This window comes from Electrona antarctica, assembly GCF_951216825.1.
Source record: "Electrona antarctica genome assembly, chromosome: 14".
NCBI classification, from domain to species: domain Eukaryota; kingdom Metazoa; phylum Chordata; class Actinopteri; order Myctophiformes; family Myctophidae; genus Electrona; species Electrona antarctica.
The window spans coordinates 4,553,472-4,575,164 of record NC_136795.1 but is presented as its reverse complement, the minus strand read 5'-3'; the positions used below and the strand labels follow the sequence as shown (position 1 = coordinate 4,575,164).

The 21,693-nt window shown below is 43.7% G+C and overlaps 1 protein-coding gene across 1 annotated transcript in view; it reads right to left on the bottom strand.

Annotated features, from left to right (window-relative positions):
- Positions 1–2,347: 2,347 nt before the first annotated feature.
- Positions 2,348–21,693, bottom strand: part of gucy2ca (guanylate cyclase 2Ca) — a gene marked incomplete at both ends in the record, with an annotated part of 41,458 nt that continues 22,112 nt past the window's right edge. Inside the window, 11 exons of the mRNA XM_079520116.1 lie at positions 2,348–2,558; positions 3,931–4,007; positions 9,277–9,371; positions 11,944–12,042; positions 13,924–14,098; positions 14,542–14,734; positions 16,952–17,110; positions 17,294–17,385; positions 18,542–18,630; positions 19,676–19,813; positions 20,809–20,941. Coding sequence (XP_079376242.1) covers positions 2,348–2,558; positions 3,931–4,007; positions 9,277–9,371; positions 11,944–12,042; positions 13,924–14,098; positions 14,542–14,734; positions 16,952–17,110; positions 17,294–17,385; positions 18,542–18,630; positions 19,676–19,813; positions 20,809–20,941 — 1,461 coding nt within the window. The remainder of the gene's footprint in view (positions 2,559–3,930; positions 4,008–9,276; positions 9,372–11,943; positions 12,043–13,923; positions 14,099–14,541; positions 14,735–16,951; positions 17,111–17,293; positions 17,386–18,541; positions 18,631–19,675; positions 19,814–20,808; positions 20,942–21,693) is intronic.

Genomic DNA, 21,693 nt, shown 5'->3' with positions numbered 1-21,693 from the left:
GTGTGTGTGTGTGTGTGTGCGAGTGCGCGTGCGTGTGCGTGTGTGTGTGTGTGTGTGTGCGCGTGTGTGCAGCGGTGGCCGAACGGTTTGCGCAGCGGTCTTGTTATCGGAAGGTCGCCAGTTCGAATCCCCGGACCGGCACGTTAAAATTACCACCGCTGAAGTGCCCTTGAGCAAGGCATTGAACCCCTACCATGAAATGTTCTATGAGCAGGGTCTGGCTGTAAACAAGCATCTCGAGCTTAGTCCATTCACCCTGGGTAAACAAAGAACTTTGCTTTGTGTTTATGGCCATTACAGATGTGTGACAATCATGTGGTTCAATGTGTATCTTTGGTTCAGTGTGTGTATGTTCGTGTATGAGTGTGTTTACATGAGTATGAGCATGTATATGTTTGAATTTGTCATCAGGCTAGATTGATTTTTCAATCATTTGCATCTTGACTGGCACTGTGTGCCACTACTTCATAACCCATTCTTGGATATACTATTTTGTGTTTTTATCCAGACATCTATTGTTAGTTTCCATGATATTTTATGCGGTAGATTGTAATCCAATCATGTTATTCTTTTTAAGAATTTTCCTTTTGTGGCTTTTCTGCCTTTATTGATAGTTTAAACTAAGTGAAGATTGACAGGAAAGAGGGAGAGAGAGACATGCAGCAAAGGTCGTCATGAACGGGACTCGAACACGTGACGTGCTGTCAGGCCAGAGCCTAAATGTGGCATGATGCGCCTGGACCGCTAGGCCAGCTGGTACTCCTCCAATCATGTTATTAATCCATTGTTCCATCTGTTGACATGGAATTTTGTTCATGTATGTGTAAGGGAGTGATGTATGTTTGCCAGTAGATGGCGTAGTTTTACTGTATTAGATATGCTGTGTTTTGCAGAATTATCCCTCCTTACCTTAGAGTATATCTCCTTACCTTTTATAATATCTATGCTCCTTACCTTTTGGAACACAAAAGGAAACTCAGCCTATGGTGGCTGCAGAGGGACAAAAGGCAAGACACAGCAGCATACCTAATACAGTAAAACTACGCCATCTACTGGCATACATACATCACTCCCTTACATATGTGTATTTAATCTGTTTTTACCAGCTTCAGAGATTGGCTTGCAAAATCAGAATGTATTATTAATGTTAATCTGTAAGTCATGACAAAGGTAATAAAGAAGATGACACGGTTGGTAACTTTGGAGCATAAATATGTACCTCACACATTTTATTAAACTTTCTTTTTTTTTCTTTCTTTTTTTTCATTTACGTATATGTATACTGTATCTGTGAAACCTTTAAAAAATATATCAGTCTATATACTGCAAGTGTAAATATGCACCTCACATCAATTGACTCAACACAAAATGAAAACAATCACAAGAACACACAAATGACTTTACAAGACTAGGCTTATTCTTCATAGGAAAGAGAAATATTCTCCAGTCTGATATATATATATATATACTGTATTATGGCATTTGCTTTGATGTACTGTAGGTTTACTCAGTCTTACAGTAGAACTATCTATTTACATGGTAAATAATTTGGCTACATTCTTTAAAGGTATATTCAGTGATTTCACTTAATTCAAATATCACTTATTTTTTCTTATTTTTTGGATAATCCTCCCTACTATAAAGTGTGCTGACCATATAAGGAGTTCCTCCCTGTCCCCAGTGAGTCCCTGGGGTCAAAAAACCCTAGTTTCGGTTTGGGCTTTGGGTGGCAAAGCCTTCATCCAATCATGATCGAGTGGGGCGGGCCTTGGTGCACGTGCTGTTGGTCTGTTGTGCTTCCCCCACTGTAGAGCGTGCATGTGCACATCTTGTTGACCAGGTTTTTTTCCAAATCACTGAATGCGCCTTTAAATTAACAGGCAGTCTGCAGAACCTATATGTCTAAAGGTGAAGACATAAAAAAGAGAGCCCCCTATAAGGCACGTTGACAAGAGGAATATGTCGCATCATAGCAGATCTACAAGCTCTCAACGCATCGCGCTGCGACGCGTTGAGAGCTTGTAGATCAGCTATTTTCCGGGGCGCAACCCTGCACTCTGTCTTTATCTACTGGAGATGCGATGTGTACGACTTGGATGGATTTCGAAAAACAAATTAGTTCAATGCAAAATGCTGCGTTCAAGTTCAGGAGACTTCGGAGAAACGGCTATTATCCTGAATGCTGCCTTCCGGCATGGCACGGAAAGGAGAGTGCGGGCAGTACTTTCACCCTAGTAAATGCTGCATTCGTGGTCTGGAGAGGGCAGTTGTTTTACAGACGGGTAAAAGGGCAGGGGCTGAAAGAAGCCCCCGTTGATGTCTATGTGTGCACGTCCCTGCATGGTGATCACAGGTAGGTACTGGGGGTTTCACTGTTAACAACTAAGTGTAGGTACTCTGGCAGGCCGTCCCCCGGCAGGCTGCTGTTGGTCTCCCGCCTTCGCACTTTGGTGGACAGGGTGTTTCTCTTGTCGAAGCCCTCGCTCCCCGCACCCCGCTTCTCCAGACTGGACACGATCATCTCCGCCAGGTCCATCTGCAGCCGCTGGAAGTTCTCCCTATATGGAGATTATTTAAAACCTGTTTAGACCCTGAGGTCGATTCTACAAAATGTCTTCTTCTAAATCCTGACAGTTTTCTGAAAAACCCATGTTTCTTTGTCAGTGGTTCTCAGACTATTTCATGTCAAGGACCCCCAAAAAATATATGTAATGAATTGGCCACCGACCCCCATCTGAAAATATGTTGTTTCAGGGACCCCCCCAGAAGCAAATATATGAGTTAAAAACGTTCACTCTGAAAGAATATATATTAAAAGATTTGCGCCACATTTTCACGCTGTTTCAAAAATAGCAGACCTACAAGCTTGTAGCGCGGCACTCGGTACCATGCTACGAGCTTGTAGATCTGCTAAAAATCTATAGCTAAAATATAACATAATGCTTAAAAAACACCAAAAGGGTTTCCCGCCCAGAATGGGTTAAAAGAGATGGGGGTTTCTATTTGCACTGTTCTCGTCTTGTGAATTTGTACTGTATATCCAGAGCAATAGAGCACCGAAGTCCTGACGTCACTTTCAGTAGAGGGCACCAACACACAGGTTTATAGGTTTTTTATTTGTATTGAAATCTCCATAGGGCGATTTTATGTCTCTTCATATAAGAACTGTGTTTGAAAAATAAACCAATCACCCCGGCCTTTTCACTCATATGGATATGAAGCATCGACTGAAGGTTGAAATGTACAAATATACCCAAAGAGTAACAAAATAAGCGTTAGAAACGAGCCAAACAACCCAGAGACTACATTTCCGGGTAGGCTGCTTCTGCCCGCAGCCCGTCGCACAACAGAAACTGAACGTTAATTACGTTTATTTTTATTTTATTGATATATAATGTATCGTGGTTAGTACGAGTCGAGTCACCACCAGCTGAGCTTACGTCAACGAGGAATCTCAGGAACGCAATATGTTGACAGCTGGGCGTGACATATATGCTCAGCGACATTGCATTCATATGTAGTTTCAAGGCTTTTGCGGTCACATTAATTCCATTTTCTCTAGAAACTGGCTGTATCAAATATGAATGGACATCATTAACGACGCACAGCCACTCCCCTGACAGAAACGCCGGGGTGGTCGGTTTATTTTTCAAACACAGTTCTTATATGAAGCGACATAAAATCGCCCTATGGAGATTTCAATACAAATAAAAAACCTATAAACCTGTGTGTTGGTGCCCTCTACTGAAAGTGACGTCAGACTTCGGTGCTCTATTTGAAATGAATCTACCAGTAGAATATATCAACCAGGAGTAAAAAAAACTCACAGCCCCCCAGACAGTACTTCAGATATAAAGGCTCACGACTGGACATGCTATTTTCGGGACGCGACACTGGGAAGTATAAATTAGGCATTAGTGATGGACTTACGCTGTTGGCGGGCTTGGCAGGTAGTATCCCCTTCCTTTCACCCCTGTTAGCCAGTATGTCATCTCTTTGCCTTTACCCTGTAGGTCAGATGATAGAGAACAACCACACTCAGGGACCTCTAGTACGTTATGCTTGGAATTAATGAATGAGATCATAGTATGTGTTTCTAAACCATTTGGGGGCCAGTGACCCCTTTCCAATTTCCAGCTACCTTCCTGCATGTCACAGAGCTGAGGGACACTGCTCACCTAATTAAAATGTAAGCTTTCTTTTTTTGTCGCGCTTATGTAATTTATTATTTATAATAATATTTTTATATTTATATATTTATAATGTATTTATTATATTATTATGTAGTAAATAGCTTACTAGTAAAACATTCTATGTTTAACAATTCTATAGAGCGTCCTGCCCCCTACGAGAACCCAGGAAATAATTCCACGTTGTTTGCTCTGAAAGAATATATATTCAAAGATTTTCACCACATTTTCAAAAATAGCAGACCTACAAGCTCGTAGCGCGGCACTCGTCTTTAATCCAAAATGGATTAAAGACCATTTATTTACGCGGCAGGGTGACCAGATCCAAACTGTTCATTTGAGGGACAGAAGTATCACTTGTGTGGGACAAGTGGGACGGGACGGAGTTAGCAACATACTACTTAAATGCTTTGATGTCATATTCCACCATAGGCCTATTGTCTTATCATTTTGTTATTAAACGCCTCTGGTGTAATTTTGTTTAAAAATGATAATTTTGGTCATGGGTGGTATGGCCGACTTGGTACTGTAGCCTAGATAAACAACAGCACAACAAACGATAGACAAAACTCCTGTTATGTTTAATTCTTTGTACCAATGTTGTTACTCAAAGGCAAAGGAAGACTGTGCTGTTGCAGGTAGCACATATAGGTCAGTGAGTTAGGTCATTGGCTACATGATCTGGCCGTTGGGGGTTCAAACCCCACTCAAGTCTTTACTTTCAAGACTGATTTCTAGAAGAACAACTTTGACTGAGAAAGGAGAGAGGCCGCACAGCTCGTAGTCACGATGCCATCAAAATCTTTATTTTTCCAACGTTTCGCAAGGGAATGGAATTCTGAAATCCAATCCCTGAAGAAGGCAACTTGTTGCCGAAACGTTGGAAAAATAAAGATTTTGATGGCATCGTGACTTTGATTTCTCAGTCAAAGTTATCTCCTGCGGTCAGCACCTCCCCACTACTGGTGTGCGCTCCTACCTTCCTGTTTGTAGAAGAACAACTTTAAAACAAAAAGAAGCAGCATGAATTGACTGGTACCAATGGTGCAGTGGGCTAACAGGACACCACAGGATACCTTGACGGTTCAAACAACGTGTTGGGTTTGTAAATAAAGTTAAACCATCGATGTGTGAGCATTAGTAGTGTGATTATTTGATGCGCCATTGACCACCATTATGAATTTGAAAGTACTATATTTCTAAAACTATGAAACATTTCAAAGATTCCTTTTCAGGCAAACACGTCCACCGTAAGATGAACCTAAATAGGTTGGAATGGGGTTTCTAGGTGTAAGTATGTAGGACTAGTAGCATGCCAAAGTTTGTGCTATTGTCATTGAGAATGCATTGGGCGTTTAAGTTAAATAACTCAGAAACTACAAAACATTTCAAAGTAAAAAGTTCCAGCATGTGTTCCCACAGTAAGCTGAATTATAAAAAGTGTGAATGGAGTTTATAGGTGAAAGTGACTTTTTGACGTGCCATAGAGCTGCCATTGAGCCCCATTATAAATGTATCAAATTTGAAAGCACTATATTTCTAAAACTATGAAACAATTCAAAAATTCCTTTTCAGGCAAACATGTCCACCGTAAGATTAACCTAAGTAGGCTAGAATGGGGTTGCTAGGTGTAAGTATGTAGGACTAGTAGCATGCCAAAGTTTGTGCTATTGCCATTGAGAATGCATTGGGCGTTTAAGTTAAATAACTCAGAAACTACAAAACATTTCAAAGTAAAAAGTTCCAGCATGTGTCTCCACAGTAAGCTGAATAATAAAAAGTGTGAATGGAGTTTCTAGGTGAAAGTGCTTTTTTGACGTGCCAATGTCTGCCATTGAGCCCCATTGTAAATGTCTCAAATTTGAAAGCACTATATTTCTAAAACTATGAAACATTTCAAAGATTCCTTTTCAGGATAACATGTCCACCGTAAGATGAACCTAAGTAGGCTAGAATGGGGCTGCTAGGTGTAAGTATGTAGGACTAGTAGCATGCCAAAGTTTGTGCTATTGCCATAGAGATCATAATTTTTGACCATGGGCTATAGCCCATATCGGACAGAATACTATAGCACGCCATTTATCTACATTTTTGAGGATTTGAAAAAAAGACGAAAAGCACTCGAGACAATGGACTATAGCCCATGGTCACACTTTTTCGTCACACTTTCTTGTCACACTTTTTCGTCACAGGTTTTTAAAAAATTATGAAAATCATGAACAAACAACATACTAAAGTTCATGGTTTCAGAAGACATACTATAGTATGTCGTTTTTCATGATTTTGAAGGATTTTTAAAAAAAATGATGAAAATCATGAAAAAACGACATACTATAGTTCATGGTTTCAGAAGACATACTATTGTATGTCGTTTTTCATGATTTTGAAGGATTTAAACAAATGATGAAAATCATGAAAAAACGACATACCATAGAGAATGCATTGGGGCGTTTAAGTTAAATAACTCAGAAACTACAAAACATTTCAAAGTAAAAAGTTACAGCATGTGTCTCCACAGTAAGCTGAATAATACAAAGTGTGAATGGAGTTTCTAGGTGAAAGTGCTTTTTTGACGTGCCAATGTCTGCCATTGAGCCCCATTGTACATTTCTCAAATTTGAAAGCACTATATTTCTAAAACTATGAAACATTTCAAAGATTCCTTTTCAGGCAAACATGTCCACCGTAAGATTAACCTAAGTAGGCTAGAATGGGGTTGCTAGGTGTAAGTATGTAGGACTAGTAGCATGCCAAAGTTTGTGCTATTGCCATAGAGAATGCATTGGGCGTTTAAGTTAAATAACTCAGAAACTACAAAACATTTCAAAGTAAAAAGTTCCAGCATGTGTGCCCACAGTAAGCTGAATTATAAAAAGTGTGAATGGAGTTTCTAGGTGAAAGTGACTTTTTGACGTCCCATAGAGCTGCCATTGAGCCCCATTATAAATGTATCAAATTTGAAAGCACTATATTTCTAAAACTATGAAACATTTCAAAGATTCCTTTTCAGGCAAACATGTCCACCGTAAGATGAACCTAAATAGGTTGGAATGGGGTTTCTAGGTGTAAGGATGTAGGACTAATAGCATGCCAAAGTTTGTGCTATTGCCATTGAGAATGCATTGGGCGTTTAAGTTAAATAACTCAGAAACTACAAAACATTTCAAAGTAAAAAGTTCCAGCATGTGTGCCAACAGTAAGCTGAATTATAAAAAGTGTGAATGGAGTTTCTAGGTGAAAGTGACTTTTTTACGTGCCATAGAGTGATTCATAAACATTCGAACGTCTAGAATAGGGGATATTTCTCATGTTATTTTAACAATACATCTTGCAGGAAAAGAGACAACAAGAACGCTTTACAACAGAAAGCCAATTAATTGGGAGACTAACTATTAGGGAACATTGATGCCTGCCAGTCACAATGTGGGACAAGATCTCAATTTGAACATTGATGCCTGCCAGTCACAATGTGGGACAAGATCTCAATTTGAACATTGATGCCTGCCAGTCACAATGTGGGACAGGGTCTCAAATTGTGGGACGCCTGAAAAGTCTTGGAAATGAGGGACTGTCCCACACAAAGCGGGACATCTGGTCACCCTTACGCCGCGGACAAAGCCACCTTGGATCGTGTTTTGTGCAGATCAAATAATTAGGAAGAACACTTTTTGTTCTGTTTTTCTTCTTATTACACGTTAAAGGTACACCAGCTTACCTTGAGGTAAGTCTCTCCTCTCTTTACACCAGCTTACCTTGAGGTAAGTCTCTCCTCTCTTTACACCAGCTTACCTTGAGGTAAGTCTCTCCTCTCTTTACACCAGCTTACCTTGAAGTAAGTCTCTCCTCTCTTTACACCAGCTTACCTTGAGGTAAGTCTCTCCTCTCTTTACACCAGCTTACCTTGAGGTAAGTCTCTCCTCTCTTTACACCAGCTTACCTTGAGGTAAGTCTCTCCTCTCTTTACACCAGCTTACCTTGAGGTAAGTCTCTCCTCTCTTTACACCAGCTTACCTTGAGGTAAGTCTCTCCTCTCTTTACACCAGCTTACCTTGAGGTAAGTCTCTCCTCTCTTTACACCAGCTTACCTTGAGGTAAGTCTCTCCTCTCTTTACACCAGCTTACCTTGAGGTAAGTCTCTCCTCTCTTTACACCAGCTTACCTTGAGGTAAGTCTCTCCTCTCTTTACACCAGCTTACCTTGAGGTAAGTCTCTCCTCTCTCTACACCAGCTTACCTTGAGGTAAGTCTCTCCTCTCTTTACACCAGCTTACCTAGAGGTAAGTCTCTCCTCTCTCTACACCAGCTTACCTTGAGGTAAGTCTCTCCTCTCTTTACACCAGCTTACCTTGAGGTAAGTCTCTCCCCTCTTTACACCAGCTTACCTTGAGGTAAGTCTCTCCTCTCTTTACACCAGCTTACCTTGAGGTAAGTCTCTCCTCTCTTTACACCAGCTTACCTTGAGGTAAGTCTCTCCTCTCTTTACACCAGCTTACCTTGAGGTAAGTCTCTCCTCTCTTTACACCAGCTTACCTTGAGGTAAGTCTCTCCTCTCTTTACACCAGCTTACCTTGAGGTAAGTCTCTCCTCTCTTTACACCAGCTTACCTTGAGGTAAGTCTCTCCTCTCTTTACACCAGCTTACCTTGAGGTAAGTCTCTCCTCTCTTTACACCAGCTTACCTTGAGGTAAGTCTCTCCTCTCTTTACACCAGCTTACCTTGAGGTAAGTCTCTCCCCTCTTTACACCAGCTTACCTTGAGGTAAGTCTCTCCTCTCTTTACACCAGCTTACCTTGAGGTAAGTCTCTCCTCTCTTTACACCAGCTTACCTTGAGGTAAGTCTCTCCTCTCTTTACACCAGCTTACCTTGAGGTAAGTCTCTCCTCTCTTTACACCAGCTTACCTTGAGGTAAGTCTCTCCTCTCTTTACACCAGCTTACCTTGAGGTAAGTCTCTCCTCTCTTTACACCAGCTTACCTTGAGGTAAGTCTCTCCTCTCTTTACACCAGCTTACCTTGAGGTAAGTCTCTCCTCTCTTTACACCAGCTTACCTTGAGGTAAGTCTCTCTCCTCTCTTTACACCAGCTTACCTTGAGGTAAGTCTCTCCTCTCGTTTCATATTCAAACTTGCAGTCTGTCCTCTGGAGGATGTCGATAGTGGACCGGCTGACATGTATCCTCAGGGCTAGAGGGAAGACATGGGCTAGATTAATCATAGACGGTCCCATGGGTATATTACAGAGCGTGCGTGCGTGCGTGCGTGCGTGCGTGCGTGCGTGCGTGCGTGCGTGCGTGCGTGTGTCACGGTGCGTGCGCGTGTATGTGATGTGTCTTACGTAGGCCTGTGGACTCCATGCGTGTATGTGATGTGTCTTACGTAGGCCTGTGGACTCCATGCGTGTATGTGATGTGTCTTACGTAGGCCTGTGGACTCCATGCGTGTATGTGATGTGTCTTACGTAGGCCTGTGGACTCCATGCGTGTATGTGATGTGTCTTACGTAGGCCTGTGGACTCCATGCGTGTATGTGATGTGTCTTACGTAGGCCTGTGGACTCCATGCGTGTGTGTGATGTGTCTTACGTAGGCCTGTGGACTCCATGCGTGTGTGTGATGTGTCTTACGTAGGCCTGTGGACTCCATGCGTGTGTGTGATGTGTCTTACGTAGGCCTGTGGACTCCATGCGTGTATGTGATGTGTCTTACGTAGGCCTGTGGACTCCATGCGTGTATGTGATGTGTCTTACGTAGGCCTGTGGACTCCATGCGTGTGTGTGATGTGTCTTACGTAGGCCTGTGGACTCCATGCGTGTGTGTGATGTGTCTTACGTAGGCCTGTGGACTCCATGCGTGTGTGTGATGTGTCTTACGTAGGCCTGTGGACTACATGCGTGTGTGTGATGTGTCTTACGTAGGCCTGTGGACTCCATGCGTGTGTGTGATGTGTCTTACGTAGGCCTGTGGACTCCATGCGTGTGTGTGTGATGTGTCTTACGTAGGCCTGTGGACTCCATGCGTGTGTGTGATGTGTCTTACGTAGGCCTGTGGACTCCATGCGTGTATGTGATGTGTCTTACGTAGGCCTGTGGACTCCATGCGTGTATGTGATGTGTCTTACGTAGGCCTGTGGACTCCATGTGTGTATGTGATGTGTCTTACGTAGGCCTGTGGACTCCATGCGTGTATGTGATGTGTCTTACGTAGGCCTGTGGACTCCATGCGCGTATGTGATGTGTCTTACGTAGGCCTGTGGACTCCATGCGTGTATGTGATGTGTCTTACGTAGGCCTGTGGACTCCATGCGTGTATGTGATGTGTCTTACGTAGGCCTGTGGACTCCATGCGTGTGTGTGATGTGTCTTACGTAGGCCTGTGGACTCCATGCGTGCGTGTGATGTGTCTTACGTAGGCCTGTGGACTCCATGCGTGTGTGTGATGTGTCTTACGTAGGCCTGTGGACTCCATGCGTGTATGTGATGTGTCTTACGTAGGCCTGTGGACTCCATGCATGTGTGTGATGTGTCTTACGTAGGCCTGTGGACTCCATGCGTGTGTGTGATGTGTCTTACGTAGGCCTGTGGACTCCATGCGTGTGTGTGATGTGTCTTACGTAGGCCTGTGGACTCCATGCGTGTATGTGGTGTGTCTTACGTAGGCCTGTGGACTCCATGCGTGTGTGTGATGTGTCTTACGTAGGCCTGTGGACTCCATGCGTGTGTGTGATGTGTCTTACGTAGGCCTGTGGACTCCATGCGTGTATGTGCTGTGTCTTACGTAGGCCTGTGGACTCCATGCGCGTATGTGATGTGTCTTACGTAGGCCTGTGGACTCCATGCGTGTATGTGATGTGTCTTACGTAGGCCTGTGGACTCCATGCGCGTATGTGATGTGTCTTACGTAGGCCTGTGGACTCCATGCGTGTATGTGATGTGTCTTACGTAGGCCTGTGGACTCCATGCGCGTATGTGATGTGTCTTACGTAGGCCTGTGGACTCCATGCGTGTATGTGATGTGTCTTACGTAGGCCTGTGGACTCCATGCGCGTATGTGGTGTGTCTTACGTAGGCCTGTGGACTCCATGCGCGTATGTGATGTGTCTTACGTAGGCCTGTGGACTCCATGCGTGTATGTGATGTGTCTTACGTAGGCCTGTGGACTCCATGCGTGTATGTGATGTGTCTTACGTAGGCCTGTGGACTCCATGCGTGTATGTGATGTGTCTTACGTAGGCCTGTGGACTCCATGCGTGTATGTGATGTGTCTTACGTAGGCCTGTGGACTCCATGCGTGTATGTGATGTGTCTTACGTAGGCCTGTGGACTCCATGCGTGTATGTGATGTGTCTTACGTAGGCCTGTGGACTCCATGCGTGTATGTGATGTGTCTTACGTAGGCCTGTGGACTCCATGCGTGTATGTGATGTGTCTTACGTAGGCCTGTGGACTCCATGCGTGTATGTGATGTGTCTTACGTAGGCCTGTGGACTCCATGCGTGTATGTGATGTGTCTTACGTAGGCCTGTGGACTCCATGCGTGTATGTGATGTGTCTTACGTAGGCCTGTGGACTCCATGCGTGTATGTGATGTGTCTTACGTAGGCCTGTGGACTCCATGCGTGTGTGTGATGTGTCTTACGTAGGCCTGTGGACTCCATGCGTGTATGTGATGTGTCTTACGTAGGCCTGTGGACTCCATGCGTGTGTGTGATGTGTCTTACGTAGGCCTGTGGACTCCATGCGTGTATGTGATGTGTCTTACGTAGGCCTGTGGACTCCATGCGCGAGGCCGTATTGACTGTGTCGCCAAACAGACAATAACGAGGCATCTTGTTTCCTACCACACCTGCAGCACACGGACCTAAAATAGCAGAACATTTACATAGAAACAGTCAAAGTCAAAGTCGTACGATTTGTCACACGCAGTGAAATTTGTTCTCCGCATTTGACCCATCTCTTGGAGCGGTGAGCCGCAGCCAAGGAGCGGTGAGCTGCAGCCGTGCCGCGCTCGGGAATCATTTGATTAGTAGATTTGACCCCCCTAATCCAACCCTTTGATGCTGAGTGTCAAGCAGGGAGGCATTGGGTCTCATTTTTAGAGTCTTTGGTATGACCCGGCCGGGGATCGAACCCCAACCTCCCAGTTTCAGGGCGGACACTCTAACCACAAGGCCACCGGTATGTATTTATTTTGTGAATGAAATGACAAAAGACAGACTGACCTAGAGAACTGTCCTTGTGCTACTCTAGTACATCAGAATTTAGCTGACACAAGTGACAACATGACTTATACATAAGGTTCCCAAAGTGATAAAACCTGTACAACATTAAGAGACAATGTGGACGGGCAACAGCAACACTGCCCAGTGATCTATAACAGTAAATGTATTGAAAGATGCATTATTATTGCTTGTACTAATTGTGGCAATCTTGTCATCACTACACATACGTACTGACTGTACATCTCACTTGAGCAGAAGGTGTGGTCTCTTACTAGTGAACTCCCAATTAACAAGCAAGCTGGTATAGTTTTAACCATTTTAGCCCTATTTTGTACTTTGTGACGTGACAGTGAAAATAGTTGATCTACAAAGCTCAAAAGGTATCGCGATACGGCGCGTTGTGAGCTTTGTAAATCCGCCATTGTTCCTATTTTTGAACATTTTCGCCTATAATAATGACACGCTAAGATGGCAAATCCTACACTGATTTAGTTTTCTTAGACCAGTGGTTTTCAACCAGTGGTCCGGGGACCACCAGTAGGACTAGAGGGGGTTCCAGGTGGTCCCCATGCAGCTAAATGATGGAGAGGTGCTAACCAAAGGGACCCTTAAGGATCTTTAACTCTTGAGAGTGTAAAATGAAACCAACGCTCTCAAGAGTTACATTATTGTTACAAGAAGTCTACACAATTCAACGTTTGCCTGTTATCTCTCCTAATGGTACCAACGTCAATACAGAATGGAATTGTGGACAAAATCTTGTCCAACGACGACACGATATTCGTTAGTTTTCTGATCTGAGAGGCTAAATGTCATCAAATGCTGGTCCGTGGCTCAAACACCCAATAAATAATGTGCCTTGATATGAAAAGGGTTGAAAACCACTGTCTTAGGCCTCACTCAGACCTTTACTGCATTGCTGTATGCTTGTTGGATGAATGTTGTGTAGTGTCATGGCCGCCCCAATGCATTTCCAATGGGAGTCACATGGTTTGACACAACATTTGTGTTGTATGAGGGGGAGGGGCGCAGTCGAAACACAGCCGAAAGCCATACAACAGCTTGTAGTCCAAAATGTTGGTACTACAAACCATGTGACTTCCATTGGAAATGCATTGGGGCGGCCATGACACTACACAACATTCATCCAACACAAGCATAGAGCAATGCAGTAAAGGTCTGAGTGAGGCCTAAGGGTGCACTCACACGGTTAATGCAATTCTCTGTGCTCGTTGGATCAATGCTGTGTTGTGTCATGGCCGCCCAATGCATTTCCAATGGAGGTCACATGGTTTGACACAACATTGTGTTGTATGAGGGGGAGGGGCGCATTCGACTGCGCATTCGACTGCGCCCCTCCCCCTCATACAACACAATGTTGTGTCAAACCATGTGACCTCCATTGGAAATGCATTGGGCGGCCATGACACAACACAGCATTGATCCAACGAGCACAGAGAATTGCATTAACCGTGTGAGTGCACCCTAAGACAAAGAGTTTAATTTGGGCCTCATGGTACCTGAGTGCACACCGATACGGATCCACAGAGGGATGCCAGGCAGGTGCTGGAGCTGGAAGCTTCCTACAAATTCCAGGATGTCCAGAGCCATCTTAGCAATATCCACTGCATGCCTGTTCCCATTACGATTGGGAAGCCCTGATGCCACCATGTATGCGTCACCTATTGTCTCCACCTGACAGAGAGAGAGAGAGAGAGAGAGAGAGAGAGAACAGATATCAAGAGGGATTCATGTTTATGAATCAAGTCTTTCTTTCACGAAATGCATCTGGATTTGATCTTCAGAGTATTCTGTTTTTAACAGCACATTCAGTAGCCTAGTTGTATCGTCTAATGGGTAGGTGCATCTTTACCAGTAGTCAAAATATCTCCCAAAAAGATTACCCTAGAAGTCAAGAATTAGATGGTACTAACTACAGTATAAGCTAATCGTAAAGTAATAGTAGAATGGTCCAACTTCTTGCTGAACCATAATCCCTGGCATGAGGTGGCGCTTCCCATGGATCTGATTAGTTGGCACACAGAACTCAATAACGCCCCATTCCTGCAGGAGAGGCAACCGAACGAAAGAAGCCAGTGATTCACGTGATGTGAGGCCTGTTGTTCTCTATACCTTACCTTATACACGTCGTGGTCGTCCAGGATGCTGTCAAAGTTCTTGTAGATGTCATTGAGCATGTCCACCACCTCCATGGGCGTGCTGTAGTGACAGAGGGTGGTGAAGCCCACGATGTCGCTGAAGTAGACGGTCACCTCCTCAAACAGCTCTGGCTCCACTCGACCCGTCTCCTTCAGTGACCTCACCACGGGACTAGAAGGAGGGGGGGAGGGGGGTGCAGGGTAACATGGGAGTGAGAAGGGTCGAAAAAGAGAAAGTCACAAAGGGACAGTTTTGTTTGCCGCACAACAGTACAGTACATGCTGTCAGCACCAGTGGTGGAAAGTAACTAAGTACTTTTACTTAAGTACTGTACTTAAGCACAATTTTGAGGTACTTGTACTTTACTTGATTAGTTCCAATTTCCAGTACTTTTACTTCTACTCCACTACATCTCAGAGCCAAAATTTGTACTTTTACTCCACTACAATTATTTGAAAACTTTAGTTACTAGTTACTTTGGCGATTTTAATATAGATTAGAAAACATACATTAACCACTTCAACCATATACATTTCGGCCATTTGAAAATAGCCGATCTACAAGCTCACAATGCGTCGCAACGCGACGCATTGTGAGCTTGTAGATCTGCTATTTTCAATAGACTTTGTACACATTCTGAACTTGTGAAAGGGGACATTCTGCAATATGAGTACTTTTACTTTTAGTACTTTAAGTACATTTTGATGCCGATACTTTTGTACTTTTACTCAAGTACATTTTCAATTCCGTACTTTTACTTGTAACAAAGTACTTCTAAATTGCTGTATTGGTACTTTTACTTAAGTACTTAACAATGGAGTACTTTTTCCACCACTGGTCAGCACCACAAAATATGGAGAAAACGTAAAGATACTAAAAGGGACGTTTCACTTTGACAAAAGGACAGGTGTTTTCGATGAATCTAATTGGTTAAAATTGAGTTTGAACTGAAGTTACAATGGGTTTGCATAGGAAGGGTGGCAGGGCAGCTAAAATGAATATCATCAGATTACATCTAAATACTGATTCGAGCACCTTAAAAACAGTCTGGGGTGTTCACATAGGCCTGAGTAGAAGATGAAATGATCAAAGGTTTTTTTTGGAAAGTGAAATATCCCTTTTGCTGTTTGATTGAAATGTATAATGATATGAGGCCAGGACAGCTGTCTGTGAACCGTCGGGTACAACATTAACCCATTTTGGGCGAGAACCCCTTTTGGTGTTTTAAACATTGTTATAATTTAGCTATTGAAAAATAGCAGACCTACAAGCTCGTAGCGCGCCACCGAGTGGCGCGCTACGAGCTTGTAGGTCTGCTATTTTTGAAAAATCGTGAAAATGTGTCGCAAATTTGGAATATATTTTTTTTTCAGAGCGAACGTTTTTAACTCAAATCTTTGCTTCTGATGTGTCCCTGGAACAACATATTTTCAGATGGGGGTCGGAGGCCAATTACATATAATTTTTGGGGTCCTTGACATGAAATATTGAGCACCACTGAAACACTTCAGAAAACTGGAGGATTTAGACGAGACATTTTTTTTATTTCGACGTCGGGCCTAAATGAGTTAAATATGAATAGATTTTAAATGTTTTCAAAACTAGGACGATGCCCGCTGGGAACGTTGCCTGTTGGGAATGCATGCCCCTCTGGTTATGCAATATATCCGTTGTAACTGTTGTCAGAGAACTTATTGCAGTACCCATTATCATAGTCGGAGTTCAATAGTCAATATGACATTATATATTACGTCAGTATTCGTACTTTCTTTCTTTCTTTCTGAAATTTGGGCTACGTCATTCTCAGTGGTGGAAAGTAACTAAGTACTTTTACTTAAGTACTGTACTTAAGCACAATTTTGAGGTACTTGTACTTTACTTGTTACAATTTCCAGTACTTTTAGTTCTACTCCACTACATCTCAGAGCCAAAATTTGTACTTTTTACTTTAGTTACTAGTTACTTTGGCGATTTTAATTTAGATTAGAAAACATACATTAACCACTTCAACCATATACATTTCGGCCATTTGAAAGTACTAAAAGTAAAAGTACTCATATTGCAGAATGTCCCCTTTCACAAGTTCAGAATGTGTACAAAGTCTATTGAAAATAGCAGATCTACAAGCTCACAATGCGTTGACTTTAAGTACATTTTGATGCCGATACTTTTGTACTTTTACGCAAGTACATTTTCAATTCCGTACTTTTACTTGTAACAAAGTACTTCTAAATTGCTGTATGGGTACTTTTACTTAAGTAAAACAATGGAGTACTTTTTCCACCACTGGTCGTTCTCCTTTGAACCCACCCAGGTAACAGCATAAAGGTCATTCTCCTTTGAACCCACCCAGGTAACAGCATAAAGGTCATTCTCCTTTGAACCCACCCAGGTAACAGCATATAGTTGAGTTGGTCAGCTCTGTCTCGCTCTACTTTGTACAGCGAGGTTCTCTCCTCCACCAGGTGCTCCAGGTTCCTGGAGTACATCTGCAGCCGGCGGATCAGGTTGTCCATGTACGTCTCGCTGGCCTGGTTGTGCAGGTTGCTGAGATAAGGAGAAACACACACACCCCCAAAAAAACATTAGGATTAACACAGGACAATTTAACCCATTTAGACCTGATGTCGATTCTAAAACGCTGTCAGGCCAGAGCCTATATTATATGTGGCATGTGCCTGGACCGCTAGGCCAGCAGGCCAAGAATTGTTTACAGTATACTGTACGTACCTGAATATTTTTCCCAGAATGCCCTCTGTCTTTTTAAAATCCGGCCTCCGTTCTGGGTCCTCATCCCAGCAGGTCTTAATCAACATGAACAGCTGTATACATTTAAACATGCGCATGCGCACGCGCACGCACACGCACACGCACACACACCCGCACACACACACACACACACACACACACACACACACACAATTTCAATAACTTGTGTTAGGGTTATAGTGACATTAACCCTGTAAAACGGTCCATTTGCAGATTTTGCACACAATCAGAGTTTAGATGATTGCTCCGTCAAAGCAAAGCTACTATATTTACCCAGGGTATCTGGGCTAAGCTCAAGAACTTGTTTACAGCCAGGCCCTGCTCATAGAACATTTCATGGTAGTGGTTCAATGCCTTGCTCAAGGGCACTTCAGCGGTGGTAATTTTAACGTGTCGGACCGCTGATTCGAACTGGCGACCTTCCGGTATCAAGACCGCTCCGCAATCCGTTCGGCCACCGCTGCCACTAAATATAATATAGATGAGGATTGCCTTTTACCTCTATCTCTGTCTGCGATACAGTCTCAAGGTACTTTTACCTCTATCTCTGTCTCCGATACAGTCTCAAGGTTATTTTACCTCTATCTCTGTCTCCGATACAGTCTCAAGGTTATTTTACCTCTATCTCTGTCTCCGATACAGTCTCAAGGTTATTTTACCTCCTGTCTCCGATACAGTCTCAAGGTTCTTTTACCTCTATCTCTGTCTCCGATACAGTCTCAAGGTTATTTTACCTCCTGTCTCCGATACCGTCTCAAGGTTCTTTTACCTCTATCTCTGTCTTCGATACAGTCTCAAGGTTCTTTTACCTCTATCTCTGTCTCCGATACAGTCTCAAGGTTCTTTTACCTCTATCTCTGTCTCCGATACAGTCTCAAGGTTCTTTTACCTCTATCTCTGTCTCCGATACAGTCTCAAGGTTCTTTCACCTCTATCTCTGTCTCCGATACAGTCTCAAGGTTCTTTTACCTCTATCTCTGTCTCCGATACAGTCTCAAGGTTCTTTTACCTCTATCTCTGTCTCCGATACGGTCTCAAGGTTCTTTTACCTCTATCTCTGTCTCCGATACAGTCTCAAGGTTCTTTTACCTCTATCTCTGTCTCCGATACAGTCTCAAGGTTCTTTTACCTCTATCTCTGTCTCCGATACGGTCTCAAGGTTCTTTTACCTCTATCTCTGTCTCCGATACAGTCTCAAGGTTCTTTTACCTCTATCTCTGTCTCCGATACAGTCTCGAGGTTCAGGTCTGGCCTGAAGACAGTCAGGCCACTTGGATTCTCCACTCTGTGCATCTTCTCTGAGGCAGAGGATTCAAAAAAAGGCAATGTACATAGATATTGTAAACATATTTCCGGCCAGCAGGAGGTGCTTTTGTGTAACATTAGTCTCTAGGCAACAAAGTCTTATGAAGTTATGATAGGCTCAGATGCCTGAAGAAGGTCTGGACCAAAACTCTGCCTAATAAAAGTGTTCATGTTGCAAGTTCAGACGGTGTGCGGGTCTTTGTGTAACATTAGTCTGCCTGCCACCTCTAGTCTAAACTACCTCCCCCTGGCCAGCCGGGGCGCCTGATGGAGGGGAGAGGAACTGGTCGGAATAACATGTTCCTTCCACGCGCTACGTCCAGCCGGGGAAACTCCCCCCTGTCAGGTGAAAAGAAGCAGCTTGGACACCTCATGCATAGAAGGAAGCATGAGGTCAGTCCGCTGCCCCCCCCCCCCCCCCCCCCCCCCAGGCAGAGGAAGTGTAGCGCCCAGGATTACATTAGATAATTGACACTGGGTGAAAAATGGGTTGAAAAATTGAGGGATAAAAATGTATTTAAAAAAACAAAACTGTCTGTTGTACATATCTTACATATATTTTACATCATCATTTTATGGGCAACAGTGCAATGACAAAATTGGAGGAAATAAATTTACATGTTGATTTCAGCTCTGACACTTATTTCAGACATGCTCTAGTACTGTATGTGAAGAGTCTGCCTGTGCTATTAACCCATTTTGTGCGGGAACCCCTTTTGGTGTTTTATGCATTATAATACTTTAGCTATTGAAAAATAGCAGATCTACAACCTCATAGCGCGGCACCGAGTGCCGCGCTACGAGCTTGTAGGTTTGCTATTTTTGAAAAATCATGAAAATGTGACACACATCTTTGAATGTATATGCTTTCAGAGTGAACGTTTTTAACTCAAATCTTTGCTTCTGAGGGGTTCCTGGAACAACATATTTTCAGATGGGGGTCTGGTCCATTTTTTTTTAAGTTAGGTGGTTTCTTCCCGACAGCAGAGATAATGATATTATTAATTATTAATTATCTTGGATGTCAGCCAGGCCTACCTGTATGTTCCGAGCACATCTGAGTATAGAACGGGCCCCGCCTCAACACGATCTCATGAGCAATGATGGCGTAGCTGTAGACATCGCCTTTCTGAGACACCCCCTGCATACGCAGATGCTCCGGTGCTGTCCACAAGTCTAGGACAGGACAGGACAGGACAGGACAGGACAGGACAGGACAGGACAGGACAGGACAGGACAGGACAGGACAGGACAGGACAGGACAGGACAGGACAGGACAGGACAGGACAGGACAGGACTAACATGTCAATAATCATTAACATCGGTCATCGCCATGTTGGCTTGTGGTGGACATTTTGGTCAAAATTTCATTTTTGCCACAGACATACAAAATGAGTGGACAATAAAATGACCAGAAACACAACAAATGACCATAACAGCTATAGGTCTGTAACTCTGAGTGTTCAAATGGAACCAAAAGGACCCCTGTACACTCTAAGAGTTGTGGGCGACTGTGGCTCAAGAGGTAGAGCAGGTTGTCCTATGATCCATGGGTCGGCGGTTCGAATCCCGGCTCCTCCTGTCTACATGTTGAAGTGTCCTTGGGCAAGACACTGAACCCCAAATTGCTCCCGATGTGCTGGTTGGTACCTTGCATGGCTTCCGCCGCAATCGGTGTATGAATGGGTGTGTGAATGTGTGAATGTAATGCACAATCTATGTACTGTAAAGCGCCTTGGATAAAGGCGCTATATAAATGCACCATTTATGGGTGGTACTATGGTAAATAATATTCTGAAGAAAACCTGGAGACTTGACATTCAGTAATTTGGTCTTATGATCAAAATAAGAACATTATTATGGTGTGTAAAAAAATTAATTTTGTCACGGGCAAGACCAAGAGTAATAGACTATACTACAGATAATTGGATCATTGCAAATTTGTGGCACAATTTGTCTCTGGCTCGGCGGCCACATATACATATAATTTCTGGGGTCCTTGACATGAAATAGTTTGAGAACCACTGACATAGAAACATAGGGTTTTCAGAAAACTGTCCTGATTTATTTTATTTTGAAGACATTTTTTAGAATCTGGTCTCAGGTGTAACCTCACCCTTGCTAGGACCGAGGATAGTGTTTATAATCTGGTCTCAGGTGTATAACCTCACCCTTGCTAGGACCGAGGATAGTGTTCCAGCCAAAGTCCGTGATCTTCACGACCATGCGGCTGTCCAGCACACAGTTGGTGGATTTTAGGCGACCGTGGGCCTGGATGTTACTGGAGTGGAGATATGACATGCCCTGTAAAGAAACGGTCATGAAATAAGGACAACAATACTGATCTATAGCTGCAAGGCAAAGATAAGTACACAGTAACTAATTGCGTGCAATTTTGAACATTGGCGCACTCAGAGTTAAATGAATACTGAGGACTTTACAGTGTGTATTGGGGTCCCATTGATTTAAAGGAGCATTCAGTGATTTGAGTGATTTGGAAAAAAAACCCGGTCCGCCCCGGTAACAAGATGTGCACATGCACACGCTCTACAGTGGGGGGAAGTGCAACAGGCCAACAGCACGCACACCAAGGCCCGCCTCTGCTCGATCATGATTGGCGGAAGGCCCCTCTCATCCTGATTGGATGAAGACTTGGCCACCTATGCCAAAAACGAAACCTACGGTTTTTTGACCCCAGAGGCTCACTGGGGACAGGGAGGAACTCCTTATATGGTCAGCACACTCTATAGTTGGGAGGATTATCAAAAAAAATTAAGTGAAATCACTGAATATACCTTTAAAAGATGTGTATCAAAAGGGGGTCCGCGGTAACCTGACTCCGCCAGATGGGGCAGCAGAGAGTACACTGGGTTCCCCCCTCCTGCTCCCATCTGGGAACTCTCAGGCCGCTGATTGGCCAGGCTGTTTTGTGGCCGGGCATCAAGTCTGCCTGAGAGTTCCCAGATGGGAGCAGGAGGGGGGAACCCAGTGTACTCTCTGCTGCCCCATCTGGCGGAGTCAGGTTAGGTCCGCGGCCGAATGCATATCAAACTGCA